Consider the following 27,929-nt stretch of genomic DNA (forward strand, 5'->3'; position numbering starts at 1 on the left):
TATAACAATAATTATTGTTATGATGGTATTCTTAATTTAACTAATACCGTTCCGCTACTTTCTTTTCTCCATTTCGAGCACTGTATATATATATATATATATATATATATATATATATATATATATATATATATATATATATATATATATATATATATATATATATATATAGGGTTCGGAAAATGTGTCTGCGCAGACACTTCAACGGAAAAGAAAAATTCAAATTATCTGAATCAAATGTCTGAAGTTATTTTTGCATAATTTTTTACTTTTTACAAGTTTTTCATTACTTATCTGTTTCTTTTTGGTTCAAGCTACATATAATCAATCGATGTAAACTTTTGTAAGTGTTTCTTACTACAATTTAAAGTGATTTAGAATCAAGAAATCATGTATTTTCGTCATTTAAAATGTTCAAAATGGAAAATATCAAAATTTCGAATTATTTGACAAATCTTGATCGAGAGAAGCGTTCTGGCACTTGTTTAGCATGTAACAAAACAGTTCAATGGTCGAAGGAACCCCTAGCAGCGCATAAAAGATCAACCTGTCCAAACCCTGCCATTGTCAAGGAAAAAAGATTGTTTTCTAAACGTAATTATGAATCGTCACATCTAATGAATGATTCTCAGCAACTTCTGTCTATGTCTGATTCACCGACGCAGCGTGTACATCCACTAATTAATGAAGAGCTCAAAAATGATATCGACATGAAGCTTGCTAATTTCTTTTACCGTACGGGTATATCATTTCGTTTAGTCGAATCGGAGGCCTTTAAGGATTTCGTTAAGTCGCTCAATCCATTGTATGCATCTGTCATCCCGAATGTTAAAGCCTTATCAGGATCTCTGCTTGATAAACAATACACAAAATGTTCTACTTCTGTTAATGAAATTTTGAATTCTGAAACAAACTTAACACTGATGTCTGATGGCTGGAGGAACATAAGAGGCGATCACATAGTGAATTTTTGTATTAAAGCCCGATCAGAAGCCTTTTTTTACACGTCAATAAAAATATCCGGAATCATTCATAATTCATCTGCAATTGCTACGGCAATCTTACAAGTTATTGAGATTGGCTCACAAAAATTTACCAGCTTCATAAGCGACAACGCTCCTGTTATGCAATCAGCGTGGAGGATCATCGAGGAGAAATATCCACACATCTCGGCTAGCGGATGCAGAGCTCATGGAGACAATTTGGTAGTGAAGGACATAGTTTCTATCATATATGGGCGATAAAGACATACAACAAAAAGTACAATCTCGCCTCGATTTTCTCTTTACACCGGGTATTGGAATTGCTTTCATATTAACGCCCAAAAATGCTGCAGATGGTTTATATTTGAATAAAGATAAAACCGATTTTATCACTGCTACAGTTGAATTCGCCAAAAAGATCAAATCTGAAATTGCAGGCGCTGCTGAGGATGAATTGATTGCTTTTATAGGAGAAATGGCTGCGGTGCCTAAGAAAAGAAAGGAAACAATATTCAAGGTAAACGAGCGAAATTATTGGAACGTTATCGGTCGCGATAAATATCCTGCTCTTTACGAAATTGCTAAGCCTATTAACGAAATGATCTGCTCATCGGCTACAGCAGAAAGAGCTCGGTCGACCTTTCAATTTATTCATTCGCGACTAAGAAATCATATTACGAATGAGAGAGTTGAAAAGCTGGTGTTTTTGTATACTAATAGTGTGCTGATGGACATAAATGACAAGACTGATTACATTCTTGAAGAAGGTGCAACTCTCAATGAAATTGAATGTCAAGAAATCACTGAATAGGCGCCAGCATTATATTTTTTTATTACTGTAAGAATCTTTGAAAACTCCTATTGTTACTAATCACTGAATTTATAATAAAGTTAAAATATTACTTAAAACATTTTTTAAGTTTAAAACTTTTTTTGTTGCAAAGCAGTAAATTTTATCGGCGCCGATGTCTGTGTATATATATATATATATATATATATATATATATATATATATATATATATATATATATATATATATATATATATATATATATATATATATATATATATATATATATATATATATATATATATGTACACACACACACACACACACATATATATATATATATATATATATATATATATATATATATATATATATATATATATATATATATATATATATATATATATATATATATATATATATATTTAAAATCTATTAATATAGAATTTAAAGTATTTTATAAAAATTTTAGTCTGAAATTGTTAAAGAAGCCGAAATAATGTCAAAACTGGATCATCCCAACATAGTTAGACTGATAGGAGTCACTCAATCACCAGGATTTATGCTTGTGATGGAGTTAGCTCCACAGGGTCCATTACACAAATTCTTGAAAAAAAATAGAAATATGAATGTGCTTGATATTCTTGTTCTCATGTTGCAGGTAAGTTTCATTTTAAGCTTTCAAGTTAATAATTGTTAAGTTAAATGAATTTAAATAAGTTAATTATTGCAATTGGCTAATTTATAAATAAATCTTTTAAAAATAGGTTGATGAAGGGATGAACTACCTTGAGAGTCAACATTTTGTTCATCGTGACTTAGCTGCAAGAAATGTTTTAGTAGTATCGGAAAATTTTGTTAAAATATCAGATTTTGGAATGTCTAGAGCAATGGGCGTTGGAAATGAGTATTATCGGGTATGAATTATGTTAGATAAAAGTGCTTTAGAATAAAAAAACTTTCACATAATTTTATTGTAGTTTTTTTTTCTTTGTTTATTACACTTAGTTTATGAAGTCATTTTACAAATTTTAAAATGTTATTTTAGGCTGAACGAGCTGGTAAATGGCCATTAAAATGGTATGCTCCAGAATGTATATACTATCATAAATTTTCAAGCAAAGGAGATGTTTGGAGTTATGGAATAACAATGTGGGAAGCAGTTTCTTATGGAGGTAAACCATACCAGGTCAGATGATAAATTTTTTTGTTATTCATTCATTCTTGGTTTTTTTGAGTATTACATGGTTGAATATGAGAAATATAATTTGTTTATAGGCTAGCTTATTTTAAGCGTACATGCTTTTAATAAATGCTGCACCTGTCAAGTGATAAAATCAATCATTATATGTAGAAACAAAACAACTAAATTTTTAAGAGTCAAGCTAAGTTCATTTAAAGTAAAGTTTTTTATGTAGTGTTTTTTTTTTTGCCAGTTGTTGCTGTATTTCTAATATCGGAATAAATGTAACTTATAAAACTAAATTTATAAAACTTATTAAACTAAATTTATAAAACTTATAAAACTAAATTCAGAATATTTTAATTATTTTGATTTTTCAATTAAAAATTTGTTTTTTAAAAATTCAAGCTTAATTTTTTTTTATCTAAATTTACTATATTTGTTAATAATTAGCATATGTTATGTTTTTGTAATTTAAAATTTTGTCACAATGGTGAGCGGTGTTAAATCGCTCTTCAGGTAAGTAAAATGCTTTACGCCTGATGTTTTGTCACAAGACCTGATATATATTTATTATTTATATACATATATATATATATATATATATATATATATATATATATATATATATATATATATATATATATATATATATATATATATATATACATGTATATATATATATATATTTATTATTTATATACATATATATATATATACATGTTTCAAAATTATTAATAAATTAAGGATTGCATATAAACTTTATTTTTTTAAGTTTTTTTTTTTTTATAAACAGCAGAAAATTTTACATTAATAAAATACGCCATTTTTTTGAGTTGATTTTTTTTTAAAAAGATGCCTAAGCATTAAATTTTTTTGAATTAAGCAGCCCGGATTTTGTCATTTGTATTCCAATGTTGCAATTAATTATTATTTTAAATTTTTATTTCAGTACTTATTTTATTTTTTGTCCAATGGTTTTTGTAAATTTCAGACTAATATTTTAGCTTTTAAAACCCCTTTAAAATTATTTTATAAAAATTTTAACGTAATGGTTTTTTTAATGCTTATAGAAACTAGTATTTTATGTGTTTATAAAAGTAATCGTAGAAAAAGTTTAAAAAGAGTTACTAAAAATTACATATTTTTATAAATTTAATTACGTATAATACACTTTGATAATTTAAATAAATTAGGGTAATTGTAATCATTGTAAGCAGAATTAATTTGTTACTTTATAAACCTAATAATTTATGTATTTAAAATATTTATAATTTATAATAACTCACAAAGCATTTTGCTTAGTATAGTAATTTTAAAAAAACGTTATATAAATATATTTTCCTTTTCAAGTTTTAGTTTTTTGAGCTTAGATTTTTTTTTTCTTTTCTTTACGATTTTCTTTTTTTAAATAAAGTGTGTACACGAAATAAATGTGAAAGAATAAGCACGTCTTTTTTAGTGGTTGTATTAAAATCTTTTTAATTGTTCTGTATTTTGTTTACAACGTGTTGTGGTTTCAAAAAAATATGTTAGTTTTTGGATTTAACTTGAAATTAGTTTTAAAAATGACAAAAGAAGAAGACCTAAGAGAAAAAATTATGCACAAATATTTACAAAATCCTAATAGTAGCCACAATTTGATAGCAAAATCGTTGCAAATACATCCATACACCGTTAGTCGTGTTATTCAAAGTTTTTCTCAAACAAAACCAATCAAACGCAGACCTGGTGGTGGAAGAAAGGAAGGTTTTAAAGATGTAAAACTAGTTAGAAAACTGTTTTACAGTTTTAAGAATAACCCAAGCCTTTCACTAAGGGAACGCACAAAAATATATGGATTTTCTCATAGTTTTGTTGCCAAAGTTAGAAACAAACATGGTTTTCATGCTTTCAAAGTACAAAAAGTGCCTAACTGTCCTGAAACTCAACAAAAAAGTGCAAGAACCCGCGGCAGAAAGTTGTATGACAATTTTATTTCTAAAAATTTCTGTATTATTGAAGACAATGAAACTTATATCAAATACGATCATCAACAAATTCCTGGTGCTGTTTATTATATTGCCAAATATAGAGGAAAAGCAGATAAGAAATTTAAATACACAAAACATGACAAGTTGGCTAAAAAAGCTTTGATTTGGCAAGCTATTTGCAGTTGTGGCAAAAAATCAGTACCTTATATTTCTCAGTCCACTCTTTCTGGTCAAATATATGTTAAAGAATATTTACAAAAATGCCTTTTACCTTTCGTTAAATCACACAATAACAGACCTGTGTTCTGGCCTGATTTAGCTTTAATTCATTATTGTAAACTAGCTATGGAATGTTATAAAAAGAATAATGTGAAATTGGTGCCTAAAACAGAAAATCCTCCAAACTGCCCAGAATTGAGAGTTATTGAAAAGTACCGGGCTGTTATTAAAAGAAAAATAAAAAAAGCAAAGAAGCTTTGCAGAAACATTAAAGGTATTAAAATATCAATAAAAAAGCATCAAATAGTTTTGATTCTTATACTGTGCGCAAGCTTATGGGTACCACTAAAGCAAAAGCTCGAAATATTATTAGATTCCCAAAGAAATAAATATTTTTTTTTTAATGTTTGATCTTCTTATATTATTGTATTAAAATTATTACTTGGTTCAAAATAAAAATTGAGGAGTACTTTTTTTTAGTTGTTTTTCTACTTTCATATTTAATTCATACACACGCTTTATGTTGTCTTTAAAATTTTATTTTTATTTTTAGCGCATTGAAACATTTTTTACAAACAACTTGGCCACGGCAGACACAAAATATTTTAAGCGTCGTTAGGAATGGTGTTTAATCGCATTTCTTTAGGTTTTTCTGACATGTTGGCCAATCTTGAGTATTAATCGGACATGTCTGATAAAACCTATATCTGTAATTGTCCGGAACAAAAAAGTTCGTTATTTCGAGCCCTATATATATATATGTATATATATATATATATATATATATATATATATATATATATATATATATATATATATATATATATATATATATATATATATATATATATTTCTAGAAAATGGACTTCTGCTCAACCCAAATAAAACAGAAGCTGTTTTATTTGGATCTAGAAAACAAATTACCAAGCATAAAAATGATTCAAAAAATTGTTATTTCTGGAACATCACTAACTACGATAAATTCAGTAAAAATCCTTGGCGTCACCCTAGATTCATCACTCTCTATGGACAAGCACATAAACAACACTATTAAATCCTGCAATTACCATATTCGTGGACTTCGCCACATTCGTCCATGTCTGACTAAAGAAGCTGCAAATACAATTGCATGTGGCATTGTTAACACTCAGCTTGACTATTGTAACAGTCTTTTATCTGGTACTTATCAAAAAAATATTAAAAAACTCTAACGAATTCAAAATAGCTTATCTTGACTCGTTTTCCATTCTCCTATTCATTTAAATTCAGAAATATTGCTGAAATCTCTTCATTGGTTACCAATAAATCAAAGAATAATCTATAAGATATCTGTTATCACATATAAAATTTCATTATCTAAATCTCCTGCATATTTATTTGAACTCCTAGAAGTCCGAACTTCAAAACAAAAAACTAGATCATTAGACAGTTGCCAACTTACACGTTGTCAACAAAAAACTTCTCTGGGCTCAAATTCTTTTTGTATGACTGCACCTCGAATTTGGAATGGTTTATCTATGAACACTTTAAAATCAACCTCTTTAGAAACATTTAAAAAAAGACTAAAATATGAACTTTTTATAAACGCTTTTTCAAACTCATAGCCAACTTGTTTTAGTGCTTCTGAATTACTTCATCAATATTGTGATTGTTGTAAATAATGGCACTTTAATCTCTAATTATTATTATTATATATATATATATATATATATATATATATATATATATATATATATATATATATATATATATATATATATATATATATATAAATGCATACATACTATAGCATATTTATGTGAGCATTTGCTCACTTTTTTTGCTTATCTAAATTGGGACGGCTTTTTCAGAAAAAGAAGAAGAAAACAAAGAATAAAACAAAGAATAATGAATGAAAAGATTGCTGCTATATCTCAAACTCTCAGTCGATGTAGCAGTACTCCACTGCAAATTATTTTTATGTCTTTTTAATATTGTGTTTTTTTTTTGTTTTTTTTTTTGTTATTCACCTCCCCAAGGCCGGGAAGGCCACTACAGATGAGGAGGCTACTTAATAGTGGTTATAACCCTCTTTCAACTCTATAACTCCGAAACACGAACCTTGACGAACAAGGCTGCTGCGCGGATAAACAAGTTGAGTTGAACTCCCTTTAGCTTTTATGACTTCTGCAAGTTGACATGGCATCGATTCAACTAACTTCTTTTTTTGATATCTGAGTCGATATCAGCCCAAGCTTCTTGGAGCATGATCTTTAGCTCTTCTTTTCTTTTTAGACATCATATGCCACATTTTTATCTAGAATAGCCTAGAGATATTCAATTAGATTGAGATCTGGACTTTGCACTGGCCATTCAAGTAACTCAATTTGCTTTTGGATTAAAAACTCTTTTGCTTTCTTTGATGAATGTTTAGGGTCATTGTCTTGTTGGAAGATAAAATGTTTTCCTAATCGCAGTTTTTTAGTTAAAGCCAGAAGATTATAATTGAGAATGTTAACATAAACCTCAGTGTCCATAATTCCATCAATAAACTCCAGTTTTCCCGTTCCATTCCAAACCATCAATCCCCATACCATAGCATTGCCTCCACTAATTTTAGTGCCTCGAATACAACTGAGTGTGAATTTTTCACCATACTTTTTTGAGCTCCTTTGGACTTCAAAAGATTAAGTTTTAAATCGTCTGTCAGCAAAACTTTCCTCCAGAATGATACTGGCATATTTACATATTTTTTTAGCAAATGTCTTCGTTTTTGATGGATTTTTGGAAAGGAATGGTTTCTTGGGTGGAACTTTTGCTTTGAATCCACTTTCTTTCAATTGATTTCGAATAGTACATGAGCTCACTTGTAACCCTAAATCTTTCTCAAGGAGGCTTGACACTTTTGGTGCTGATAAAAAGCGGTGTTTTTGCACTATCTTGACAATTTGTTGATCTATTCTTGATGTTGTTTTACACTTAGCTTTAGATCTTGGCTGATTTTGCACATATCCAAACATATTTTACTTTTTAATCAGATCGCTGATGTTTCCTAATGCCATTCCAGTCCCTTCATTTGTCCGCAATTTGGTTATTGAACAAGTCAATAACCAAATTGCGCTGAGTTGGGACCATTCCTTGATTTTAATTCCCATACTTGATGATATCAATGGTAAATCAAATGAATTTTAAAAAATATCAGTCAATTATTAAAAATTACTCATTGTAAAACAACAATATTTCTAAAACTATTAATTTAAAAACTTTTTCTAATAATCAATTTCAAAACTTCATTTACAAAATAACATGTTCAGATAATTATTTTTCGTTGAAGTTTTAACAGACCTTCGGGAATGGTTAAATTTTAGCAAAGCAAGTTAATTACCGTTGATTAATTTTTTGCTATATAAAATCGTGATTAAATTTCGGAAAATACCTAAATTAAGTAATGCATGATGGAATTCCCAAGCAACACTAGCTTTTTTAGCATTTTTTATTATACCAGAGAGAAGAGACTAACTACTCAACATTTGTAGATTTATCTCTTACAGGTGGTTGGACCATAGGTTAATTGATCAAATGTACAATAGAAATGATTATCAGTCAACTATGTTGCAGTCTACACTGCCACAAAAAGCATTAAGCTAAGTGTTAATGTAAGTATATAATAAAAGCATTAATAAAATATAGCATAAATAAATAATAATATTATAAATTATACTTATAAAAGTAAAAGTAAGAGTAAAAGTACAAATATTTAAATCACTTTAATTTTAAGTGAAATTTAAGAATAATTAGTAAGTAAAATTAAAAGTATTAAAGTAAGACAAAGTTTTTTTTTTCACAATAAAATGTTTTGTTTGGATACTTATTTCTGTGACTATATATATTACTAATAGCATTACTATTTGTAAATATACTTTAAATAACTTTTTTCAGAATATTGTTGTATATATATATATATATATATATATATATATATATATATATATATATATATATATATATATATATATACACACACACATATATATAACAATATTCTGAAAAAAGTTATTTAAAGGATATTTACAAATAGTATGTAATGCTATTAGTATATTCAAATAGTATAATAGTTATGCTATTAGTAGTATTACTGTTTGTATTTACATTCAGTAAACACCTAAAACGCTGATTTTTATATTTATAAACATTATTAATAACAATAAAAAATAATAAAAATGATAATAATAATTATAATAATAACAGAAGTACATAATATTAACATAATAACAATAATAATAATAACAACAATAAAATTAAAAATAAAATATAATATAAGCAATATTAAGCGATATTATTAGCGATAAAAAATAATATAAGCAAAAATAACAAAACAATAATAATAATTAAAAACATTACTTAAAAATAAAATAATAAAAAAATTACACTTTATTTCTTTTAAAAATGTATCAAAACAAAAATAACAAAAAACCTCAATAACAACAATTCATAAATAAAAAGCATAAATACAAAAACAATTAAGCAGAAAACATTAATTCAACTGAACAATCACACAACGGATGAAGACAACAAAAAACACTAAACTAAGCAAAGTAACAAGCTATAAAAAATAACAAAATACAAAAGCAGTAAAAGTTTTTTTTTTAATTACGCTTTTTATGTACTTATTGTCATCCTAAATTTGACAGTTTCAAATTTTTAGGAAAGTCTAAAAACTAGGAAAAACCACTGTCACAAAAATAAAAATTATATTAAAAAAAATAATGCTCTTATACCTAACTTGGGTAAGGGAACTTTTCTATGAACAATAAGAAATTAAAAAGCAGTGCTTGCAAAAACAACATACCTGGTTATATAAAAATACAAACAAATAATAAGCCTTGGCTAAATAAAAAGACCAACTTAAACATCTATTTTTATCAAAATATAAAATTCACTACAATTTTTAGAACATGCCCACACTTGTGTACTAATGTGAAGTAAATCTTTACACTTTAGCAGTACCAGAAAAGTAACACATTCTTTAACACCTATTAATTACCATATTTAGGGTATGAGAGGACCCGTTATAGTAGAAAAGCTAGAGAGTGGTTATCGTCTTCCAAAGCCTGATATTTGTTCAGATGCAGTGTACACATTGATGTTAAAATGTTGGGAAACTAAGTAAGAAATTTTTTTAATTTTTGTTTTATTCACCTTGCTTTTATTTTATAATTTATTTTTAATATTGGACACAATGACAATTGACATTCTTAATAGTAATTTTTTGTTTTATAAGTTATTTATTGCATAATGAGAATTGTTATTTATTTTAAATATCAGTATTATTATTTTAAAACACAGCAAGACTTTTAAAACTTTTAATGCTGTTCAAAAGAAGATAACTACCTATAGTAAATATGTTTTTGCTTTAAACTCATTTGTAGATATTGAATCTACTACTTCATATGGTAACAAGTTCCATATGTTTGCAATTCTGTTGTTAAAGAAACATTGACAACTTATCTTTGATTGCAGTTTTTTTATTAGTTTTAATTGTTATAATTCAGGAAGTCATTGTTTCATCCATGACAACTTTTTTTAAAACTTTGTTTGACAAATTGGTCTATGGTGTTTGACTAATTGGTCTGTAATTTGCAGTCTTAACAGTGTTACCATTTTTGAACAATAGAATTAGGGTAGCCTCAAGCCATGCAAGTGAAATACATTCTTAGTCAAGTGACTTTTGATATATTATTGTTAATGTTAATGCTCAGTCATCGCACTATTATTAAGAGGGTATCAACATATTTTGTCCTATCCCACTGATTTGTTAAGATCAAGCTTTTCAAGGAGAGATTTAACTTCATTGAATCCAACAATTTTATGACTTAACTTGTTTGAAGTGCAGTAATTGAAATTCAGAAGAGGTTCATCATTGTCAATTCCAAAACAAAATTTAAATTGAGTGTTTCAAATGTTTCAAATTTGTTTCAAATGTTTCAAATTCTGTTTAATTCTGTGGCCTCTGTCGTTCAAATTTTTGAGAATTCAAGAAAAGGAGCATACATAACATACATAACCAATCCCCCTTCCCTTTTTTTCTGCATACTTAAGCATTACTTATCACAGAATCACCCCTTCCCTTTCCAACACAAATTTTTAACTAGTTAGTCGTGACTGAAAATTCTTATTCTTTGAGCAGCCATTAATAAATTTTAAACAAGAAAATAGTAGTGAATTTAAACAAACCTAAGTTCAAGGAAAATAATCCATATGAATAAAAAATTTTTTTGCAGAAAAGACCATTAAGTATTAAGTTACAGCAAAAGGAATCATCATTATCAGGAGCTAAAACAGTAAATTTGATATGATTTGATTGAGTTTTGTGTTATGGAAAAAGTGATGCTTGTTCCATAAAACAGCAAGTTAATCAGCTAAGCAGCAAGCTAGTATCATTGTTAGAAAGTTGAATCAGTAAAATCAACAAAGTAATAGTAAATGTAGTAATAAATATATTAATAATAAAAAGATGTTTTGTTAATCAGCCACTGCTGTTGTCTCAAGCAGTCACAGCAAGTTGTTAGTTTATGTTTTGACGGAATTTGAGAGCTATGTTAAAAAAATGTCTCTAAGGAATATCTGAATTTAAAATAACTTTTTTGTAGCTTACCTGTCTCAAAATGGAGAGCTGCACATTTATACTTTTGAGCAGAACATCTTTGTCAAACTTTATGATCTGCTTTGTAAAAAAAAGCAGATACTCTAAATAATCTTCACTATTTTGCTTAGCATTATTGCATAGCAATTTTTAAAAAGTATATTTGAAAACCACAATTTTTTCTTAAAAAAAAACACATAAGCATAAAAATTACATTAAAATAAATTACAATTATAATAAAATTATTAGTAATTATTATTAATAGAAATTTAATATGCAAATGTAAAAAATCCACTTATATAATGTTGTGTACAAACGTCTGTAAGTTAAAATATACAATGCATAAACATGTTTCTTTTTTTATTGCTTTGTTCTTTTAATAATATTGAACCCTATTTTAAAGACTTCACTTGAAATTATTTGTATATACACTGTGCTCTGTAGTATCAACCCTTGGAATTAGGGTTGGCATTCGGCAATGCCGACCTAACTGCCGACCTGAAATTGTTTGAGGTTGGCAAAAAATTGCTGACCTCGTTTCTATGTTTTATGGTAAGACCTTTGTATCAAATTATTTTTGCCAACCTGATGCCAACCTCTAAAAGATTGAGGTCGGCAAATTATTGTCGACCTCATCTTTCCTGATTCTGAGGGTTGGTAGTATATACAGTGCGTTTCATAATTATAGCCGCATCCCCCATTTCTCTTAGTCCATGTTTTCCACAACGAATAAACAAATAGTATTAATGCTACTTCTTATGGATAAGTAAGAGTAGAAAAAGTACATGTGTTATAATCATTTTTGTTTTACTTACAGCCAGCTATGGCCTAAAATTGATTTTACGTGCGTTTCATAATTATAACCGCAGTACGACCTATAACCATGAAGAAGGAAAACTAAGGCGCAGGTTTTTTTTCTAATAACCGATATAGCCACCACTGTTCTTAATAACCTCAAAAATGCGATTCGGCATGCTTCTGATCAGATTCTCAAGCAACTGGACTTCAATTTCATCCCAAGCTTTCAAAATCGCCATTTTTAGTTCGGGCACGGTCTGAAACTGACGATTATTTGCATACACACGTCGTACAAGCACTCCCCATAAGTTCTCAATAGGACTTAAGTCGGGTGAACACGCGGGCCACTGTAAAAGTGGAATATTTTTCTCAATCAACCACGCTGTAGTGCTTTTGCTGGCATGAACACTTGCATTGTCTTGTTGAAAAGTCAAACGACGGCATGGAAAACGTTGGATGAAAGGTAGAAGATTGTTTTGAAGTACCAGTTGGTATTCTTCACTGTTCATTTTTGTCAAAGGAAACACCAGTTGCAGTTTAGAGTGAACACAGAAAGCCCCCCATACCATTAGACTAGCACCACCAAAATTCCATTTCGAGAAGAAATGTGGCTCTTTACGGAGGTCTCTCCAGTAGTAAGTTGTTCCATCTGGTCCATCCAGATTGAACCTTTTTTCATCACTAAAGATGACCTGATGTAGAAAAGTGAAAATAAAAACACCTTAATTCTTTAAATATAATTATTACTACCGAATTTAAAAATTCACTACCTTGGTCCAGTCAAGAGACATATTGTTCCGACCAAAATCCAATCTTGCCTCTTTATGGCGTGGCAGCAGACGTGGCACAGGTAGCATTTTTTCTCGAACAATGTGTGGAGCATGGTGTATGGTCCTCCAAATCATACATTTTGACACATTCAGGTCTAATTCTCGTTTAACCTCGAGACAACTCTTGTTAGAATTCGAAACAGCTTGAATAATTTTGCGCTGGGTACGGTCACTGAGTTTTTTTGGACGTCCAGTATGCTCCTTTTGGCAGTAAGTAGCTGGACTAGCCAAGTAATTTCGCACTACGTGATCTGAACGTCCAATTAGTCGAGCAGATTCACGTTTGGGTTTTCCCTTTTTATGTAGAATTTGTATTTGGGCTTTTTCAGCTTCAGTTAATGTTTTCCCGCGCAGCATATTGCTGCAATGAGCAAATAAATAAATGAATTAGGTAAGGAATAGTAATATATATTAAAAAAGTCATTACAGCATTAATAACATACATATTTAAAGATAACTTACATTTTAAATAAAAGTAATCACAAGTGCGGTTATAATTATGAAATGCCCGCAAAATTGATTTTGCGCTATTGCGTCCACTAACTAAAACAAAAATAATTATTGCACCTACATTTTAATTTCTTTTACCTACATATTTAAAATAATATGAGTAATATTTATTTAATTATTGTATTATATATAGATCTCAAGAAATTATGTGTGCGGCTATAATTATGAAATGCACTGTATACATATATATATATATATATATATATATATATATATATATATATATATATATATATATATATATATATATATATATATATATATCCATATATATATCCATATATATATGTGTGTGTGTGTGTGTGTGTGTGTGTGTGTGTGTGTGTGTGTGTGTGTGTGTGTGTCCGAAACCTATATACTCATATTATTAAACATATATTTTAGTCCTGATGATCGACCGTCGTTTATGGAAATTGGTATCATTTTATCACAATATATTCAAAATGAGAGAGTTAAAAAGAAATAGAAATTCCCCTCATCTGTTGTGGGGTTGTATCATTTTATTTATTTTTTAACGAATTATATTTTTATAACAAATTTAAGGTTTAAAAACAAGAACTTTAGTGAATTTCACTTAATTTTTTATTTATGCAAAGACAACATAAATGTTTCTAAGGCAACTGTTTTTATCCTCTTTTATTTAAGAGCTTTTTGAAAGAAAAATCATCTTTAAAATTTCTTTTTTAAATGTCTTTTTTTTTGTTGTTGACATTTTTTTTTTTTTTTTTGTTTTTTTTGTTTTGGTGTTTTCTATAGAGTTATTTTTTTATGACAATATTTTTGATTCATATTTTATTACAATTGTTAATAATTTTACAAAAATAAATATTTTTTATATATATATTTTTTTTTGTTTTAAAACATTTGCTTATTGATTCAAATTCTTGTAGACTTCTTTGAAAAAAAGATTTATTTTGGTTATTCTTAAGTTTTAATACATTTATATTAAAAATTTTATTATAAATAATGTTTGAAAATTTAGCATATGTGCATATAAACACAATTTTTTAATTTAATTTTTTTTTTTTTTTAATTGAAAATAAAAATTTTTTTAAAATGATATGGTATTTTTTATTCTTGATTTATTTTTTAATTTTCAAAAGATATATTTTACAACGAAAGTTTCTGATTTTAGTTGTTTATTATTTGGCTATTTACTGACTCATTTTTGTAATTACTTTTATTAGTTATATTTATTATGTATATTGTTGTAGTATTTCTCTAAAAAGTCTTCTATTATTTATTCCAGAATATTTTCTTGTAAAATCAATCTTTTGAAATTGTGAAAAGAAGTTTTCAAAACATGTCAAGAATAAAAAAAAATTTATTTTTGAAAATATTTTCTAATTTTATTTTTTTATAACATTCAAAAAATAAAAATACTTACTTCATTTTATTTAAGTATTTTGTTTTATCCTTTTTTTATCCTATTTTTTTTTTTCTATTTTCTTACAAAACATTTTTTATTCAACAAAAAAATGTTTTTAAAAGAGTATATCCTACTTTGATATCGTTTTGGCCCATATCCACGCCAAGCCGATCATGTATAGATTTTTACACCAATGAATTGTTAGTGTCTTAAGGATTACCTATCAAAAAATCTAAGCCCAATCAGCTTGGCGTCATAGTTATCTGGTAATTTATATATATATATATATATATATATATATATATATATATATATATATATATATATATAATTTTTTTTGATTTCAAAATTACTTTTAAGTTGTAAAGTGTAGTTTTATATTGTTTTTTAACATCCTTGATCATAAATATGTATAGGGCCAAAATTGTATGTAAGTTGGACATACTCCATGTTTTTATGTTTTTTAGATATAAAATAAGGTTTTCATGATAATTTATAAACATGTCTGCAATGAAAATTCCTGATGGTAAGGTGTTTGAATTATTTTGAACACTTTTATTTAATGTTTCATTATTTTCAAATTTATTTTGTTTTTAAAAATATTTGTATTATTTTCAAAGAGATCATCGAGTTAAGTGTCAAAACGAATTGTTTCTGTTTTTTAAATAAACATTAGAAAAAAAATTGAGTTGATTAAATATACCAAAACGAATTATTTATTGAAAAAAACATTCCAGCTGTTTTTGTTTCTTCAATCTTTTTTTTTCTATTTTAAGGCATAGTATTATGCTTAGGATTCTGAATAATTTTCTTTTATAAAAATATTTATTTGGTTTATTTAATGCATATGTTCACCATATAAGTTTTTTTAAACAATTTATTTTACGCATGAGATTGGGTTCACTTTTTTTTAAATTATCTTTGGTGGTTGTAAGATTTACACTGCATTTTAATAAATGAAGCATTTAGTTAATGACATCATTGTTGATTTTCCACAAAATAAAATGTGTTTTAACTAAGCTCTTCCCAAAGAGATCCCCATGTGCTGAGATGAGTTGTGTTAATTTCAAAAGTTAACATAAGAAAATAAGTTTTGGATCAATTAACTTATCAAAACAAATTGTTTATTGAGATAATAACAAAAGCATTGTAGCTTTTTTGTTTTGTTTTTTGTCTTCCATTTCGAAACCTAGTTTTATGTTAATAAATCTTTTATAAAGCTTTTATAAATAACTTTTATAAAGCTTTTCTCAAAAATCAAATTTTATTTTAAAAAGTGGATACACATTTATTTTTACTGGCAATCAGTAAATCAAAATTAATTGTATTATTTTTGCTAAATCCCTAATTTAAAATATTATTTTCTGTTTTTAGATTTTACAAGAGCAATTTGTTTTTAACAAATTTTCAGATTTTTATTACACCATATTGTATAGCACTTTTTTGTTTTTAAAAAATATAAACTTTTAAAGCTTAACCGTCTTATGATTTTTTATACAATATTTATACATTTTATATAATTTTATATATAAGGTCAGTGTCCTGCTTTTTGCACAAGAGAAGTGAGCTAAATAAAATTAGGATTTTTTACAGCGTTCATCTAAAGAAGGATATTGGTCACCTAAATGTATATTCTGTATCTTATTTAAAAAATTTTTCTTCTTCTATCAAAATAATATTAATTGGATTCAATAAATGACAAAATTAATAATGGATATTTGGTAGTTATTAACATTATTGTTGATTTGATTAAACTTGTAAAATTTTATTATATTTAGTTATAAAAACTATATTACTAATTACTTTAAAATTTTCACTTTTCACAAAGTTTTTTTTTTTTTTTTCTTAACGAATTTCAATTGAAGTTTTTTAAAAAAAGAACTGGTTTTGTTTCATTCAACAAAAGGAAAAAATCAAAAATTAAAATATAACTTCTGTTACAATACTTACAGGGTTATTTATTTTTATATGTGTGTTTATTCACTTTCATATGCATGTTTATTCAATTATATATGCGTATTTATTCATTCTTATATGCACGTTTATTCATTTTTATATGCACGTTTATATGTAAATCAACTACCTATAAAATATCTAATATAATTTATATAAACAATAAACAATATATATATATATTTTCATATTAAATATTTTATATTAAATATTATATAAATATTTTCAACTTTTATGTTTTTATATAGATATATTCAAAATTTAAAAAATGGTTGCTGAGTTAGCACTAGATTTATGTAACTACGCATATGGTTGTAAAATGGAATTAAATTATACTCTGTAGTATCCATAATATTTTTTTGACTACTCCATCCTTATTTCAAGGCTCTTATTTCTCCCTGTTTGTAAGTATGCTTTAAAGAGGAAAAAAATTCCTCTATTGGATTAAGCTGTGGCGTGTATGCTGGCATATACTTAACAGCTATGCCACAAGAGGCTAGTGTTTGCCTAACAGAAAGAATTCAGTAGAATTTACAAGTGTTCATAATAAGGACCGGCGCTTCCACATCTGCATTCCTAATTGCTGGTGCTAACTTTGTAATAATGAAAGTACAAAAGAATCTGCATTCCAGCCTCCAGTTATTATTTCATAAGTTAGCACTCCCATTGTTGAAACAGCACAAATCAAACTAACAATCTTGCCACAATATGCAGACGGCTGTAAAATTGTGTGCACATCCAGTTTCATCTACAATTGATTTCATTTTTTGATGCATTGCAAATGCATCTCGTGCATCAATAAATTGTGTTGATTTTCATCCCTCTGGCACATACACAACATACTTTCTTCATAGATTGTTTGCATTTTCTTGAAATAGTAGCATTTGAGTTTTCTTGAAATAGTAGGCTGAGAGATGTTGAAGCCTGCTGCTGAAAGATTTTCTTTTATTGCTTCTTGCGTACAAAGATTGTTTTCTTTTATGTATAGTTAAGTAATATTTTTTATTTGAGCATTTATAGGTCTTTTACCTCGTTTTTAATCAGAAAATGACTTAAATGCAGTCATGTTGTTGAATTCTCCTCTGTTTAACTTAATGACAAAATTTTGAACTGTTCGCTTAGATAAATTAAGAGAGGTGGGAATGCTTTTTGTAGATTTATCTCTTTCAACTTAATGCTTAAGCATTTCAATGTGTTCTTTTGTAACATTTTTCCTTGTTTTTCGATTGGCACTGCTATTTTCTCTTCCATTCATAGGGTAAATATTTGTGTATTTATAATAACTATTATTAATACACAAATATTCAGCCTATTAATAAAAATGATTAAATTTAAATCTAGATAAATGAATAATTAGATAAATAATTTAATCAATAAATTTAATAATAAAATTAATACTAAATTAAGTAAAAAAAAGAGGATAACTTATTTTAAATAAACCATCATCGAATGTAAAAAGTTTTCGTCTTAAGTATTTTCTACCCGGAAACTAGAACAATTTGTTTTAAAATGCATATAAAAATGAATAAATCTGCATATAAGAATGAATAAACACGCATATAAAAATGAATAGAGGCGCATATAAAAATGAATAACCCTGTATTTTATTGACACCAACAAATTGAGCGCATTAGAACAGATAATTTTTTAAGAAAAAATCTGCATGTCAAAAATGTCCTTTGCAAAAACAATATGGTGTTATAAGTGATAAAAAATTTTTTAAATAATGCAATAAATAATTCTTTATAGGAAGGTTAATTAATAATTTTCTAAGGTTGTTTATAATGGTTTTTATTGGACACAACTTGTTTTAATGCTTAGAGATTCTTTTCAAAAGCTACTTTTATTAAAAAAAGTTATACACTTTTATTTAAACCAACAATTAGAAATCTATTTTTTTTTTTTTTTTTTTTTAAATCTCAAAGATAAAATGTTGTTTTCATTTTTTAGATTTTGTTATAACAAAATCTAAAAAACAAATAATGTCTGGATAATTTTTGAATTTATATAACTTCTTAATACAGTGAACGGCTCTATATTAGCAACCTCTCTATAAGCAACATTCTTTATAAGCTACTTCTAGTTCAACTGTTCTTTATATTTCCAGATGGTAAGTACTTTTATATTCCTTTTTTTCCTATGAGCAACTTTTCTTATTAAGAAACTTTTATTTAAATTGGTTCAAATGAGTTGTTTATATAGAGAGCTCACTGTTTTAGATTTGTATAATACTTATATCAGTTTTCTTTTATAATAAAAAAAATATAAGAAAATATGCATTTTATAGAATTTCATATATATGGCCACTGTCCTCATACATCCAAATTTTGTTTGTTTGGATATGGATAAAATGTGTTAATTGTTATATTTTGAACTGTCATTTTGATAACTAAACTGTTAAAATTTTGGTAACTCCATACCAATTTGAGCTTCTTATAAAAATGATGAAGAAAATATGTAAGGGTACAAGAAATAATGTATTTAACAATAGAAACAATTAGAACAATGTAAAAATCTTTTTGATTTTTTTAATTATTAACTATTTAGTGTAAGTGAATAATTTTCAGCTTGTATGATAGTATGATCTATATTTAACTTGCAGGATAGTAAAGGTCTAGATTGTTGTATTTTTTGAACAAGGTAAATAGCAAAATAATTTTTTGTTTTCTTTTTCTTTTTAATTTTCAGTTATTAAGGTACTCAGAGATTTCCTAATGACCATGTCACACAGCAGTTTATCTTATTTAAAACTTTCAATAGTTTATTGATAATTACCTGATTTACACTAACAATATAATAATACTAATATTATTTTAAGATTCAATTATACTTTTTTAAGATTAAGTTTTGAGATGTTTTTTTTTTAAATTAAATTAAGTTTAAAAAAAATCTAAGGTGTTTACAAATTTTTCAAAACATATAATAATGATCCGATAAGTTAAGGCTAATGCTACATATAATTATGTGCAATGAAAAGTCATATTTCTTAATACTTTTAAAAAATTTTTTAAGTTTTTTATTTGCACATTTCTAGACACCCATTATTTTGTTTTTGTTTGTTGGCTATCAATACTTTTAGAAACTGATTTTTTTTTTTTTTGAAGAGTTGTGAAAAGTGAAATTGATCAATATAATTTTTTTTTTTTCAAACAATGAAAAGTTGTAAGATCATAAAAAGTTATTGTTAAATGTTTATTAGCAGAGAACTGTGACAAACTGTTAAGTATTCCAAAGAATTGATGTTTGAGGAAAAAAACTAGGTGAATAAAAATTTTTGGAGCTCTTAGGAACAGTCACAATAAAAGGATTTAATTGAATAACGAGTAACATGAGAATGAATTTCAGTAGATGGTGCGAGAGGCGCTAGCTCTTTAGAGCATTATTGTATTTATAGAAAAAAGAAAAAGAAGCAACATTACAACAATGTGGCAATGGTTGAAGGTTGGCTGCAAGAGCAGATTTATTTCCAACATTCCAACTATGTTTACAATGTGTTTTTTCACCTTGTCTAAAAAAGAAACGGCATCATTTGAAGGTCCACTCCAGGTATGGCAAAAGTATCCTGTACAAGGATGGATTAGAGACAGAGATAAAGAATAGAATCCGGAGTAAGAAAGTGGCGAGTACAGTAAAGAGATGCAACCTTATCATAAACAACTAAAAAATTGTAAAATATCTGCAGCTAAATTGAGAAAAGCAATTGGATGGGACAAGCTGCCAAAAAAAATTCTTATTTGTTCATTGCACTTTAAAGATTTTTGTTTTGAAAAATCATATGGCATGTCAGGAAGTGTGTTAGCATCAAAGAACTGGAAAAGAAACAAACTTGTATCAAATTATGTTCCTTCAATTTTCTCTTGGGTAAAAAATTCAGTTGAGGTTAGTGAATAGTTGTATTTACGTAAATTTCTCAAAAGCATTTTACAAAGTATTCTCAAATTTTTTTTCCGTTGAATGATTTGTTCAAATTGTGCCGTTCAAACAGAGGAGTACAGTTTGCAAATACAGTTGCAACCCAAACAATAATTATTTATAAAAAATGTGCATCTACCTTAACTAAGATTCTCTTCAAACACAATTAAAGACTAATAATATCACAAATGATAATATCATTGATGAAATACCAAATTTAGCTGACAACCTAAATAAAAGTGAAAAAGTCAACGAATTTAATTTAAAAAGCACTGTAAAAACTAGCTACAAGAGATGACAAAGGCATTTCTACTATATATTCTTAACAATCTATTAATGGTGAAGATTATGTTCTACCAGATAACTTTTATTTATGTGATGAAGTAGACAACTATCAGAGTAGTAGAATTCACAAACTATGCAACAATCATACATTGGTTTAAAAAAAAATTTGTTTGAACTTTTGACTCATTATCTAAAGTGTGTCTAAATGTTCTTTATTAAAACCTTTCTGTTATAACATTTAATAAAATTGTTGAAAATCTCTTGTTGAATGAGAGGGTTTCAACACTAATTAAGAGTATCTAGTATAAGTGAATAATTAAAATTATTCACTTATACTAGATAGTTAATAATATAAAAAAATCAAAAAGATTTTTGCATTGTTCTAATGCACAAAAAATGAGCATAGGTTTGTTATAACCTTTGTTATAACATAGGTTTATTATAACCTTTATTAAATACAAATCCTTTTGATTACTCAATGATTATGAACATAGAAAATAAAGGATCTCAATTTCATTTAAAAATGACTTGTTTGAATAACTGCAAAGTGCAATGGAGGTCTCAGCTAACTTTTGGCAGTGTAAAAGGCCCTTGTAATTTATTTTTATTATTTGTTTTATACATATCTAATACCTAGAAGAAATATATATATGTATGTATATATATGTATATATATATATGTATACATACATATTTATTTATATATGTATATATGTGTATATACATATATGTGTATATATATGTGTGTGTGTATATATATACATATATATATATATATATATATATATATATATATATATATATATATATATATATATATATATATATATATATATATATATATATATATATATATATATATATGTATGTATACATGTATATATATATATTGTCCTTTTTTTTTTTCTTTTGCTCTAAAAGTTTTTCTAATGGCGCTCTTTCTCTTTTAGACAAGGTCAAAAAGTGCATTGTAAATGTAGCTGTTTTATCTGCTAAACTTGAGCCTCTCTCCCATTGTTGTAGAATTGCATCTCTTTCTTTTTTCTTCAAATACAAATCATGGTTGTATTCAGCAAAGTCGCATATTTTTAATGTATCTGTCCCTGCTTGTCCTAAAAACCTTTATTCATCTAGCAACTCTCTCCCATCTTCATATTTTCCTTACACATGCAGCCTACAACTTACAAGTCTTGTCAACCATTTCCACTTTCTATTCTTTAACTCTATTCTTTGTTTTCTAGTAAATCCTAACTTGATAATAGTTGCTTGCAGCCAAGTTGGGAGTGTATTAGAATAAAAAAATAGCAGTTATTCAAACAGTTAAATACAATTTAATAATAATATCTACTTAGTTATAATAAGTTAGTTATTATAGTTAGTGTCACAATAAGAAACTATAGTAGAAGCTCCATGTGTTATGGAGCTCATTTTTATCACAGTTAATCTTGAATGACTAATTATATTTTTAATTATTCCTAGTTAATTATAAATTGTATAAAGAAATAGAACCACTGTATTAGCATAAAAGCCTTGCAATATAGTTGTTTTTTGTTATTGTGTTTCTATTTTATTTTTAATTGCTGCTTTTGCTATGATTCCATAAGTAGATAAATTTAATGTATGAAGAAACAAAAGTAGTTTTTAAATATATTTAAATAAATTTAATGTATATAGAAATGAAAGTAGCTTTGAAATATATTTAGATGAAGAACAAAGAAATATTATTGACAAACTTGCAAATTTTGTTGCGCGCAATGGTCCAAAGTTTGAAGAGCTTACTAAAAGTAAACAAAAAGATAATCCAAAATTTGCTTTTTTATTTGGAGGAGACTATCATAGCTACTATTGCTGGAAAGTTGGTTTGGAAAGTAAGTTTTTTTTTTTGTTGTTTATTTTATTTTATGTATGTATATGTGTGTTGGTGTGTGTGTGTGTATATATATATATATATATATATATATATATATATATATATATATATATATATATATATATATATATATATATATATATATATATATATATATATATGCATACACATTTTCCAAGTCTGTAGTGTCCAGAAGCTCTAAACATGTTTGTTGACTTATCTGCTATAATAAAAAAATTCATAAGATTTAATGACTTGAAACTTATTGTTTTTAACCCCGGAGTCCTGGAGTCCCGGAGTCCTTGCCGCCATTAAACCTAAGGACTCCGGGCTCAAAAATGATTGTTCCTCTAGTCTAAAAGTCTTTATTTTTTTCCTATTTTGTTGTTCATAAACTTATTTCTAATTTTAGAACTCCATGATACCAAAAACAAGGATAAAGTAATCTTTTTGTGAATTTCAAATCCGGAGTCCTTTTTGGGACTCCGCATCCCTGATATACATATATATATATATATATATATATATATATATATATATATATATGTTATATATGTTATTTATTATATATGTTATATATTATATTATATATTTATATATTTATATATATATATATATGTATATATATATATATATATATATATATATATATATATATACACACACATATATTCTTGCTTGGTTGTCTTTAATTTAATACCATGAAATTTGAATTTTATTTTATTTTTTTTTTTTAATTAATATAAAAGACCAGAAAAAGTTTTAAAAATTAAAATAAAAAATTTTCAATTCATATATATATATATATATATATATATATATATATATATATATATATATATATATATATATATATATATATATATATATAGTAAAAACTAAATAATTATCAAGGTATATTTCAATTACATAACTAGAAGTTTCACGAAATAGCGATCATCAGATGTAACAACAACAAAAAAGCAATACAAAAAATGCTAAGGAGTGTTTGATGACATTAACTTATCTACCTCATACAGGTTTCTTGATTTATAAGCAAAGACAAAAACATTACTTTAAGATTTTATTTTTACTATGTCAGTTCGCAATTTAAACCTTCGATGCAGTGTAAACCTGCCATGTAAACCTTTGTATCATAAACTTTATACTGAAAATATTGCTAAAACCTATATAATGCTGCCTTGTAGGATACGCCTTTTTTAGGCAAAAGGACTCTTAGTAGAGTAAAAGGCTAGAGATAGTGTCTTGATAAAAATACTCATCTTGGGCAGATGTTAAATGCATCCGGCTACTGTCTTGTAAAAGGCCTCCTAGGCAAAAACTTAAGGTGTAAACAGATTCTATCTGTTGACCAGCCTCACGCCCCTTCTTCATCTATTAGGCTGACACAGATGTATTTTTAGTACATTGTTTCCAGTTTAGGATGTTGAATGCTGGATCTTCTTGACTCAATGTATGGGTTTTGTTTTTGTCTTTGTTTTTATGATTAGGCAACTCATTCTATTATCTCCTAATGAGGGTATAGTTCTAAAACTCAGTTTTATGGTTCTTAGGCCAGCTTGTAGTGGTAGCTCTCAGAGAGGCTGATTTCATTAACAGCTGTAAAATATCAGAGTACTAGCAGTGTCATGTTGTGCATGGATGGAGTCTCTATTTTTACTTTTGGTGTGCATTGCCGAAGCCACATTTGGAGCTCTTTGTTACGGCTTAGGGTTTATTTATAGTAATATGGCAATTGCTTGGGCTATTAAACAGTGTTCTGAGTACAATTTATGCTTTGAGTCAAATTTTTCAACAAATTTAAAAATGAATTAAGTACCAAAAACTATAAAACACTAAAAACCATCATCATCACCAAGTTCTCAGACCTAATTGCTCTTTGTAAGACTAATTTGAGTTCAGCTGTCTCATCTTGCTATCTTATTGAAGACTCCAATAGTCACATACTTGGCCTGGGCATTTACATTCGTAAGAATTCACCCATTTATTGTGAAACTAGGTTTGAATCCACAGACTGTTCTTTCATGTGCTTTCAATTAGCACCACTTCACTCTATTACCTTTCTTTTTGTTCTATATCACTCTCCTTCATCTCAAGACTGCACTCTTTTTGATGTTATTTCTGATGATGTTGACCAAGCTTTCTCTCTTTATCAATCAGCCTATATTGTTGTTGTCGACTTTAATGCTCACCACTCTGAATGGCTTGGCTCTACTGTCAGTGATTCTGCAGGCATCAAAGCCCACAACTTTTGCCTTTCTCAATCCCTAACTCAAATATTCAACTTTCCAACTCGATTTCCAGACAACCCAAATCATTTACCTTCTCTACTCGACTTATGTCTTGTGATCCTATTCAGTGCTCAGTTTCTCCACATTCACCCTTAGGTGCTTCTGATCACAGTTTGATCTCTCTAAAACTGATATCTCATTCTTCTTCATCACCTGAATCCCCTATTATCGTACCTCTTACAACTACAGTAAAGCTGACTGGGATTCTTTCTGTGATTTTCTTCGTGATGGCCTTTGGGTAGAAATCTTTTGTCTTGGACAAAATGGACAGCACTCTTCTTCATATCCTGTAACTTCAGGGGTTCCTCAAGGTCCTCTCCTTGGCCTTATACTCTTTTTAATTTACATTAATGATCCTTCAGATATTTTCACATTTAAGGTGGCATTGTTGTTGATGGTGCTACCATTTGTTCTTGTCTTGATAAGAAGCCAACACTCTCCGATTGCTTGGAGGGAGCATTTGAGCTTGAAAAGGATCTCGCTTCTGCTACAGCATGGGGCTCACAGAGGCTGGTGAACTTTAATTCAGATAAAACTCAATTTTTTTCAGCTTATCATCATCGCAATAATTTAGATCTTCCTATATTTATAAAAGGTAATGTACTCTATGAGTCATCTACCCTTCATCTTCTAGGATAAACTCATACTTCTGATCTTTTTGGAAGCCATATATCAAATCCAATGCAAAATTAGCATCTGCTAAGGTTGTATTTCCTTGTTGTGCTTGACATTTTTTAACTCCGGATTCTATTCTTTATCTCTATAAATCTCAAACTTGTCCTTGTATGGAATACTGTTGCTTCATCTGGGGCGGATCTTCCAATGGTGCTCTTTCTCTTTTAGACAAGGTGCAAAAATGCATTTTAAACATAGCTGGACTTGCTTGTGCAGCCAACCTTCAAAAATTATCACATCGTTGTTATGTTGCTTCTCTTTCTCTTTTCTACAAATACTACAATGAACACTGCTCTAAAGAGCTAGCATTTCTTTTGCCATCTACTAAAATTCATTCTTGTGCTACTCGCCATTCAATTAAGTCTCATCTTTTTTCTGTGACTGTTTCTAAGTGCTCCAAAATTTCTTATTCCTTTTGTTTTTTTCCTCAAATATCAGTTCTTTGGAATTTGCTTCCTTCATCTTGCTTTCCTGATTTATATAGTTTGCAATCCTTCAAGCCGTCCATCAATCGTTATCTTGCTCTACAATCTTCATCTTTTCTCTTCCAGTAACTTCCAACTTTAATTAGTGGTTGCTTGCATCCTTGTTGGAAGCGAAGATCTTTAAAAAAAAAAAATGATATCACACAATATAACAGCATTAACACAGATGCTAAAATCATAGCAAAAGACTTGGGCGTAGATGGTAGGATAGTTAGACAGTGCCAACTAATAAATTCAGCTAAACCTGAGCTCGGAAAAGTAAGTAAAATTTTATTCGATGATATCAATAGTAAAGTTAGGAATGCTACCCACGTATACCAATAGCACAGCACAAATGGCGTCATAAAATGATTCAAATCCATACCCTAAAAAATTAATGAACTTTCATTCAGTACGATATTGACGAGTTTTACCCTTCAATTTTGAAACAACTTTTTCAAGATTCTATAAACCATGCAAAACAGTTCACCAAAAATCATAATAAATCAATCAAAATTATTTACCCACCAGGAAATCTTTACTTTTTTCAGAAAATAATATGTGTATTAAAAAGTTGGCGGACCCTAATTTCAATGTCGCCATGGGTAGTTTTGACGGAACCAAATTATATGAACTAGTTGGCCTCTATATTTTAAACACTATTGCCAAAGAATTTTTTTAATACTACCGGTCTATATAGAGATGATGGTCTTTGCTGCTTCTAAAATATCAGTTGTCCTCAATCGGAAAAAATAAAGAAAAATCTAATAAAAAGTTTTAAAGACAATTTTAATCTCAAGCCTCACTCTTCTCTATGGTTTTCCTCGCATTTTGCTGCTGCAATTGCCAATTGAAACCGTTACTTCCATATCTATCAACAAAACAATTCTCCAGAAAACAGACATTTGTTTACTCAATTGAAAAAAATAAAGAAAAATCTAATATAAAATTGAAAGTACATTAATTTTAAACATCACTATCAGACCTAACTTAAAAACCGTAAATTTAACCTTTCTGAGAACTCTTATAAACCTCATAGGAAACCAGGAGATAATCCTTTATATATTAACATCAATTCCGATCATCCACCAAGCATCATTAAATTGATACCAAAAATGATCTCTAATTGCATCAGTTATGTATCTTCTAGCAAAGAAGCTTTTGTTAGAGCCACATAGTTTTATAAAAATGCTCTCAACTCG

At 27.5% G+C, this 27,929-nt stretch overlaps 2 protein-coding genes across 2 annotated transcripts in view; both read left to right on the forward strand.

Moving 5' to 3' along the window:
- Positions 1-14,390, forward strand: part of LOC100199662 (tyrosine-protein kinase SYK-like) — a 47,591-nt gene extending 33,201 nt beyond the window's left edge. Inside the window, 5 exon segments of the mRNA NM_001309782.1 lie at positions 2,246-2,434; positions 2,541-2,690; positions 2,822-2,962; positions 10,181-10,293; positions 14,293-14,390. Coding sequence (NP_001296711.1) covers positions 2,246-2,434; positions 2,541-2,690; positions 2,822-2,962; positions 10,181-10,293; positions 14,293-14,374 — 675 coding nt within the window. The 3' untranslated portion in view covers positions 14,375-14,390.
- A 1,321-nt stretch (positions 14,391-15,711) lies between these two features.
- Positions 15,712-27,929, forward strand: part of LOC100205283 (calcium homeostasis endoplasmic reticulum protein) — a 35,258-nt gene continuing 23,040 nt past the window's right edge. Inside the window, exons 1-2 of the mRNA XM_065801625.1 lie at positions 15,712-15,803; positions 23,131-23,295. Coding sequence (XP_065657697.1) covers positions 15,779-15,803; positions 23,131-23,295 — 190 coding nt within the window. The 5' untranslated portion in view covers positions 15,712-15,778. The remainder of the gene's footprint in view (positions 15,804-23,130; positions 23,296-27,929) is intronic.

The sequence above is a fragment of the Hydra vulgaris genome, chromosome 07 (assembly GCF_038396675.1).
Source record: "Hydra vulgaris chromosome 07, alternate assembly HydraT2T_AEP".
Lineage (NCBI taxonomy): Eukaryota > Metazoa > Cnidaria > Hydrozoa > Anthoathecata > Hydridae > Hydra > Hydra vulgaris.